The 9,310-nt window shown below is 43.8% G+C and overlaps 1 protein-coding gene across 1 annotated transcript; it reads right to left on the minus strand.

Moving 5' to 3' along the window:
• Positions 1-4,583: 4,583 nt before the first annotated feature.
• On the minus strand, positions 4,584-9,093 carry LOC149995317 (uncharacterized). The gene is given in 4 exon segments (XM_090259183.1): positions 4,584-5,049; positions 5,052-5,185; positions 5,441-6,175; positions 8,952-9,093. Coding segments are annotated over 4 exon segments (1,473 nt in total). The 3' UTR covers positions 4,584-4,587.
• Positions 9,094-9,310: the final 217 nt, after the last annotated feature.

Raw genomic sequence — 9,310 nt, forward strand, 5'->3', positions numbered from 1 at the left:
ATATGAGTGAAAACCACTCAAGGGTTAATACTTGTTTGGTGGGATGTGTTCATGTATTTATCAATTCCGTTTTCCCAGGCCAGAGTGAACAGGTCATTGAAAATGGGGATATCTTCCATAATCTCTTCGAAGTTTATACAGTAGTACCCCGGAACTCATCGTTAATTCGTTCCGGAACTCATGACGTGTGCCAAAACAGACGAGTACTGAACGCAATGAGTGATGAAGCATTTTCTCTTGTGGGGCCGTGACATGGCCCGTACAAGTTCTAGCAAGTGCAACGAGTTCCCAGCAAGTGCCAAATGCTGAAACACTTTTTCTCGTCAAAATGCGATGAGTACAGGGTTTGACGAGTTCTGATGCCGACAAGTACCGAGTTATGACTGTATTATGCAGAAGGACTTATGAAACAGCAGCCTTCGATCGAGTTGATTCATTTATTTATACTGAGTTTTCGTCAAATACTTCTCTTGTACCTGGTTCTGCTCCAGAAGTTGAGGATACAGTGTTGATCAAAACGGAGAAGGCCATGGTGTCCTGGAGAGAACACTGAGATAGTCAGGTTCTCTTATTTCTAAATGGCAGATGTGCATACGGGGTGTCTAGTAAGAGGATGTCAATATCTCCGCTCGTGAAATGGACATATTCTTAGTTTGTTCTGGTTGCTATAACACAATACCATAGCTTGGGTAGTTTATAAAAGCAGAAATTTATTCTTATGGTTCTAGAAGCTGTGAAGGCCTAGATCAAGGCACTGGCAGATGGTTTAGTGAGTACTGCTTCCTGGTTCATAGAGGATGGTCATCTCTCTGTGTGCTCACATGGGAGAAGGGGCAAGCGAGCTCTCTAGGATGTCTTTTATGAGAGCAGCAATCCAGTTCGTGACTACTCCATCCTCATGACCTAATCACCACCTAAATGCCCACTTCTTAGTACCATCACATTTGGGGTTAGGCTTCAATGAATGAATTTGGGGGGGGACACAAACACTCCATAGCTAATATGGAATAATTGGTTCAAGAGGTTATGATCATTTTCTGTTCAATGGGCCTACTATTTGGAAGGAGGGCAAGGACTCTTCTTAATAAATTTTAAGCACCTCAGTCAGTTTTTTTTTATTTTTTTGATTTATTTATTGTTTTTCTATTACAGTTGTCCCACTTCTCCCCCCATTGCTCCCTCCCTCCACCCAACCCACCCCAGTAAGTTATTTTTTTAATGCCTATGTATTATCTCTCCAAGGAGTTGAAAAATTCCTTGGGAATTTTTATGCTCTTTAGGTTTTACATTTTTAAAAACCAAATAAGCCCTGGCCAGTATGACTCAGTGGAGTGAGCGCTGGCCTGCGAACTAAAGGGTCACCAGTTCAATTCCCAGTCAGGGCACACGCCTGGGTTGTGAGCCAGATCCCCAGTTGGGGGCGCATGAGAGAACCACACACTGATGTTTCTCTCCCTCTCTTCTTCCCTTCCCCTCTTTCTACAAATAAATAAATAAACTATAAAAATAAATAAATAAAACTCATTTGCTCAGACGCACTAAATCACATGTCAAGTGCTCAGTAGCCACCTGTGATTAGTGGCTACCTCACCGGACACCACAGTGATCAAAACATTGTAGCTAACTGTAGGGCTACTCAGAGAAATCTGTCATAATTCCATGGTCCCAGAAAGTTATATTGGAAAGCAGCGGTTAACATGATTTTATATTTCCCACAACAGAAAATTAAATACAAATTATATACTAATTTGCAAAGTGAATGAATCAGCTAAAGTAACTAATCAGAGCATTTTGTCACTGAAAAGAACAAGCCATTGGAAGGCAGTTGTAAAGAACAGTTGTCTTTTCCCAAATTATTTATTATTAGAGATCTTAACTGAATATAAACTGGGCAGAGCAGAAAAAAAACTCAGAATAAATAAAATAAAAGGGATGACAATAATCTTAGTCTCTAAGAATGAAGAATATTGGAAGTGTTAGGAGAGATGCTTAAGGGATGTTGTGGAGAAGAGCCTCTGCGTTTGTGCACAGGACTGTCACCCTTGAGAGTTGCCACCATTTTAAAGATTCCTTCTCCACTGTTACCTGCTGAATTGAGACATGTGCTTTCTCTCCATTTTCCCTTCTCTGTCTCTTGGGAGTGGGGTTCTTGTACTCTGGCTATCCAGAGTAGTTTCCCGTAATCTCTTCACCGCCCCATAGTTTCCCACCTGCCCAAGTTATAAACAGTGAGTGTTGCTCATTGGAAAAGGAATGGAAATTTGCTTTGCCATGTGGTGGCTATTTCAGAAATCAATCTCAAATGTTGGGTGTTGGGTAATTCATTCCTTCAGATACATTTTCAGGCACCAACACTGTGCCAGGTAATGTATTACTCTCTGAGGTTATATCAGTGAACAATCCAGGCAAAGAAACAGTCTTTATGGACTTTATATTCCAGTAAAGGAGACAGGAAATGGATTATGTAATCTAAGGAAGTGCTAAATCCTGTGAGGAAAAATAAAGCTTCATAATAGATAGTAACTTATTGTAATGTATAGATAGTAATTTATAGTAATGTACAGGTTGTAATGGGGTGTGTGTGTGTTATTCCTGCTTTGCTGCCCTAGGCTTTTCTGGAGATTAATTGAACCTAGACAGGTATGAGAGGACTCACCCATCATAATATTTGCATCGAGAAAACATCCCAGGGCAATTTCTCTTCCTTTTTTTTTTTTTTAATACCTAATTTTAAGTGTTTTCAATCATCATTGACACTCAAAATAATGTTTCAGGTGTACAACATAGTGATGAAACATTTATATAACTTACAAAATGATCACCAGGTAAGTCCAGCACAGGCTTGTTTCTAATGATTGACAGGCTACCTGCCTCAGAAACTTAAATGAATGCAGATTTCCCATTCGCACCGTACACCCTCTTCACCAGGACTGTCTCTTTTAAACAACGACCTGATGCTTGCCTCATTATGACGTTTTTGCCCTAAATCCTGGATGACACCTACCTCACCATGCTTACAATATACATTTTAGTGGGCTGGATTAGGGTTGTGTCCTTGCCATCGATTCCAGACTTTTACTGGCTTCACTTTAATGGCCTTTTTTTCTGAGTCCCCCACCTCCAGTGACAGCTGAGGGCTTTCCCAGCCATTCTTTCCTGCTTGGTAACGACGGCCAGTCTCACACTAGCAGTTTCCGGAAATCTTTTCGTTCTTAAAAACCGCTCCCGGTCAACTATTTTCCAGCCAGAGCTGTGGATGTCCGTTGACCAGATGTATATTCTCGTCCGTCCCGAGGAGTGCCTCCTCTGCTACCGGACTGACACCTGGATGCTTAATTGTCCGTTTAGAACGGTTTTTAAGGTGTAAATGGAAAGCGGAGAATACGGTCCGCGGCTCCAGTACTTCTCTGCCCACCCCGCTGGAAGCCACTGAACTCGCACCGCGTTTGCATCGCGAAGCTCTGACAATTTACCCACTTTCCCCAACGGTCGAGATCATTTCAGCAGCTTCTCCCCGCTCCGCATCCCTGACCGCGGGCCCCAAAGCCGCGGCTCTGCGCCCTTACGGAGCTCAGGTGCCCGACATGGCGGCCCCGGGGCGGCCGCGCGCGCGGGCGCGGACACGTTGCTGACGCGTACGGAGCCGGTCGTCCCGTTTACTCAGCCGCCTGCGGCCGGCCTCGGCCACCGCGGACGGAGCGGAATAGGGGCAGAACTTGAAGCGGTTCGCGGAAACGAAACATTTGCGCCCTCCTTGTGGGTCTGGCGACAACTCAGGTCGGTGTGTGGTTTGGTCTCCAGAAGTTTTTCGTCACAGTGGACGTTTGGTTTCTCACAGGGTGACGTGGTGTAGGCATGGAACCCTCATGGGGGGGGGGCGGGGCAGGAGCGCCCAGGTGGAGCTAGTTAAGGGGAAACAGGTGGGAAAGGGAGTTGGCGTATTTGAGGGGAACCAGACGCGTCTGCCTGTGGTTGGTGTGCCCTGGGGGTCGCTGCACAGATTGTCTGTGGAGATAACGTCCTTGTGTACTGTCAAGGCGTGGGGTTCTGCAGGTCACCCCACTTGTAGTGGGTACAGATGGCATTTAGGACGTTCGCGGTGTCAGGTTCAGGTTGGCATTTAATGCGCGGCTCAGTGACGTTGGGGCCGGCCGCGAGTGCATCGTATTGGGGTGTCTGGCCCCGACTTCCGATGGACAAAAAAGTGATCGGTGTCTCTGGTGAAGGCCTGGGACGGTGAAGTTTCGGACGCCCGGGATCCATGGTGTTTGGTTGAAGTTACGACCTCGGCTTCTGCTGGGACAGAAGGCGTTCGGGCCCAGAGCATTGGTTCCAATCCTGTGTTTTAAACTTTAGGGAATAACCCACCAACGACCGTTTGTTATGCATCCTCTGTGGCATCTTTGTCGCCGCAAAGGCAGAATTGATGCCTCTGTATCAACGCATATATTTAACAGGATGAGATTATCACCACTTCCCAGTCCTTGCATTTATACAATTTCTCTCAAGATATAATTTTCAACGATAACCTGGACTAGAAATTTTATCAAACACAGAATTTTGCACACAGACTGACCGAGTTTTTTCCTATTGGTTTCCTGTGACATAAAATAACATGTAATTGACCACCGAGGGTGAATCCACACTCACTGCCTTCATAAGGTTTCTGTCCTGTGCACATCCTCCTGAGGGTGCACATCTGGCCACAGGCTGACCCACTATGACTACGTTTCTGTTTGCTAGGAGGCCACTGACGTTTAATGCTGTCTGAGGGGCTACGGAAGGCACCTGCATAGTCAGTGTATTAACAAGGCTTTTCTCCTGCAGGACCACACTAGTCAGCGATGGGCTGGGACTCTCTGTGGGAGGATTTTCCACCTTGACTGAGTGAATTTTCTGATGTTCACTGAGGACTAACTTTGTTCTGAAGGCTTTCCCACATTCATTACAACCATAGGGTCTCTCTCCTGTATGAACTCTCTGATGTACAATGAGCTGTGGCTTCCCGATAAAGGCTTTCCCACAGTCACTGCATTCAAAGGGTTTCTCTCTCCGGTGTGAATTCTTTCATGTTTAATGAGACTTGTCTTCTGGGAACAGTATTTTCCACATTCACTACACACATAGGATGTCTTTTCTGCGTGAAATTGCTGATGTGTCATGAGAGATGTCTTTTGGCTGAAGCCTTTTCTTTCTTTTTTTTCGTTTTTAATTATTTACTTATTTATTTGTTTATTTTTTTATTTGTCTTTAGAGAGAAGGGAAAGGAGAAAGAGAGGAAGAGAAACATCACTGTGTGGTTGCCTCTCACTTGCGCCCCCAACTGGGGACCAGACGTGCAACCTAGTCATGTGCCCTGACTGGGAATCGAACCAGCGACACTTGGCTTGCAGGCTGACATTCAATCCACTGAGCCACAGCAGCCAGGGATGGCTGAAGCCTTTTCCACATTCGTTACATATATAAAGTTTCTCGCCTGTATGAGTCCGTAGATGTACCATGAGACTGCCCTTCTGGATAAAGCGTTTCCCACGGCCACTGCATACAAAGGGTTTCTTTCCTGTGTGTATTTTATAATGTATATTAAGCCTTGATTTCTTGAAAAAAGTTTTGCCATACTCTGTACATTCATGAGGTTTCTCTCCTGTATGTGATCTCTGATGTTCATTCAGTGTGACCTTTCTGGAGAAGGCTTCCCCACACAGACGACACTGATGGGGCTTCTCTCCGGTATGAAGATTCTGGTAATCACTAAGCAAACACTTCTTCATGAAGGCTTTCCCACATTCACTGTATACATGTTGTTTCCTTATTTTCTGAGGTTTCTGATGCTTGATGAGTTGGGACTTTGTGCTGATGAGTTTTTGAATTTCCAAGAATTGCATTTCAGTCTGAAATTGTTTACTGTTAGAATGGAGGAAGGATTTCCCAGCTCCAGAAAGTTCAGTGGGCCTCTTGATTTCATAGCTTTTGCTCTGGTGAAGTAAAGATAAATTTGATTTCATACTTTCTCCATGTGAGCCAAATGTATCATGATTTTGCTGTAACAGAAAGTGATGTTTGCTCCAGTGGACATAATTTTCAAATATGTTATTTTTGTGCCATTGTTCTAGGCTGTTCTCCATGCTTTCACTTTGTACATTCTCCGGCAGATGATCATCAAGTTTTGAGATTTCTAGGAAAGAAAATGAATTCTCCCATCATCTTGATTTGGAAGAAAGGTAATGAAAAATATACCTTGACGTGAGGTGTCTTTTTTAGTGATGATCTGAATGTGAGTGTAACTAAAAACACTCATGTTCCTTGTACATTGGTACAAGTAATAAAAAGAAATAAACACAGATTTGACTACATTCTAAACACTGGCCTTGCCAAACATTCCGACTGTAAAATATAAGCAATTTACTGTAGCATCACACCACAGGAGGGAGGGCCACCTCAATCAAATTGGTAAGGGACAGACTTACTCCTCCCACATTCCTCACTGATGACTACTGTGTACCAACATGTCCCCCGGTGAGGGGCACACAAACACAGTCTTCATGCTCACAGAGCCTACACTGCACTTCAGTGAAGCCACTTGAAAAGGCAAGGACACATGCAAGAAACAGCTGCAGGTTGAAAGGTGTAGTAGAAATGGAGAGAGGTGAAGGAAATTCAGCTACATTTTGGAAGACGCCAGGACTCACTGCGGGTTCATTATTGTGGTGCACGTGGCGGGAGTGCGATGATGACAGAGCAGAGAGCTTCAAGCACGTCTTACAAACTACACCTCAGAGAGGTGTCCCCTACCCCAAGGCAGTAACCCCAGCCCCGGTTTTCCTGTCCATTAATGCTGACTTAATTTCATTAACAGCGCTCTTCACCATGCATATGTATTATTTACTTTTTTATTTTGATTGATTTTATGTCTCCTCCTTTTAGAATGAGAGTTCTTGGTCTATTTGTGTGCATTTTCTTTTTTAAATTTAAAAAATATATTTATTTATTTATTTTTAGAGAGAAGGGAAGGGAGGGAAAAAAAGAGGGAAACATCAATGTGTGAATGATACACTGACTGGTGGCCTCTCGCGCGCCCCCAACTGGGGACTTGACCCGTAACCCAGGCCCTGACTAGAAATTGAACCAACCAGGAACTGAGGCTGGGACTCAGTCCCCAGGACCACACCGGCCAGGGCTCTTTGCCCTTCCTCACTGCTGTTATCCTCCAGCATATACTAGTGGGACAGAGGGTAGCAGGTCACTGCTGAAGCTGATGCCATTGGTGCTGGATGGAAATTCAGTCCATGAGGGAAGCTTGTGGGAAAGTTATGCTCTTGTATGTGACACCCTAGAGTGGCGGTGTTCAGTTATTTGAAATGTGATGTTATAATGGAATGGCTTGCTCACACATATTCTGGTGGAAATGTGTATTGCATGGAATTGGGACCTGCCAAAGGCAGATGTTTGTGTGTATGAAGATGATCAGGGCATGTTGGTCAGAAGGTTAGTCTTGTCTCAAAAGTGATGACACTAGTTCATGGCGGGGACCTCCATTAAATTGGGAGGACTGTAGGCAGAGCCATTAGTAAGTGAAGACAGGAATCTATTCTTTGTATGTGGACTTTGTGGGTGCTTGACTTTTGAGAAGTAAAGTGGATATTTCCTCAGTCTGAGAAGAGGGTTTTAGATAGTATTCTCGGTATGTGTATTTTGAAGCTGATAGAAAGTTTGGAATTCAAAATATTGAAAAAGAAATTATTTGATCCTAATAGATACATATATTGAAAGTTGTATCACAATTTTTAAAACTTATATTTTTAGCTTATGTGAAACACTGCAATATATACATCAAAGAAGAAGTCCTGGCTGGTGTGGCTCGGTGGATTGAATGCCAATCTGCTAACCAAAGGGTCGCTGGTTCGATTCCCAGTCAGGGCACATGCCTGGGTTGTGGGCCAGGTCCCCAGTTGGAGGCATGAGAGAAGCAACGGATTGATATTTCTCTCCCTCTCTTTCTCCCTTCCTTCCACTCTCTCTAAAAATAAATAAATAAAATCTTTTTAAAAAATCTTAAAAGAAAAGGTATAACTGAATGTTCCTTCATTTGACCAATTCCATTTCAGTTTAGGTGTGCTTATAAGGGCTTAGATATACCCAGAGTAAGTCACATGCAACATGTTACTTGATCAATTTTGTGAAATAAGCTTTCAGGACAATGACAGTGAGATAAGGAAGAAAACATTGAGGAATGAAGTCTTAATTATTATACATGCATATTTTTTTGACAATGGGGGAAATCTTTTACAGATAACTTACAAAAAAGAGGCAGAGAAACAATTTTGTACAAGAAACTTAACACATTCTGTACAGTGTCTTCACTTTGCCCTCATTATTTATACAACCTCTTCATAGTTTACTTTACCATCACCATGGATATCTGCTTTCCTGGTAATTTCATCAACCTGTTCTTCATCTGGCATATTCTCTCTTTTCTTTTACTCTATCGTTTCTCATTTAGGGTGGTGGTCCCTCCCCTTGGATCTGTCTTTCCTGTGAAGTATCCTGGTAAATCTGTGTCCTTCCTGCTTCCTTCGGTCTTTAACAATACCCCTGCACAACGCAACCGACGTCAGTGTTGGTATCAAAAATCTTTAATGGCTCTTTCTACTCAATTATCCCAATTATTAAAGGGAAAGGTACACCCCATTGAAAACATTTCTTCATGAGTCTCTCAATTTTTCTGTTTTACTTCTTGTATCACCCGTTGTGGACGACCAGACAAGGATTGTTGTATAAATGGCCTTAGGATATGCAATAGTGTCTGTCTCGAACAAGAGCAGGTGAATTTCCTGACCAGTGTAATAAAGTTAGTGAGTACCTGTGAAACAAAGGTTGGGCAGGTTTGCTTGGAAACCATGTGAAAGGATCAGGGTTTATTAGGCTTTATGTTCTCCAGCTGTGACACAAACCTGTGTGTGCAGCATCCACCTGGACCTCTTTACATGGCCCCCTGGAGCTGGGGTAACCATGGGAACAGATGTGAACACAGAGCCTTCGCTTCCTATTGTGCCGGGAATGATAATGTCTTTGTCTCAGCCCCAGGAGTTTCATGTCTTGTTCAGCACCCCTGAAACTGGCAGGCTACCTCGTTGGTTTGCAAACGAGGTAAAATATTAACCTCTTTCCATTTCTGACAGTCTTGGCAATGAGAATGGAGGGACTGTCTACGGCCATACCACCCTGAACGCGCCCGATCTCGTCTGATCTCGGAAGCTAAGCAGGGTCGGGCCTGGTTAGTACTTGGAAGGGAGAATGGAGGGACTGAGCC

Source organism: Furipterus horrens, unplaced genomic scaffold (genome assembly GCF_987537825.1).
Source record: "Furipterus horrens unplaced genomic scaffold, mFurHor1.1.pri manual_scaffold_13, whole genome shotgun sequence".
Classification (NCBI taxonomy): Eukaryota; Metazoa; Chordata; class Mammalia; order Chiroptera; family Furipteridae; genus Furipterus; species Furipterus horrens.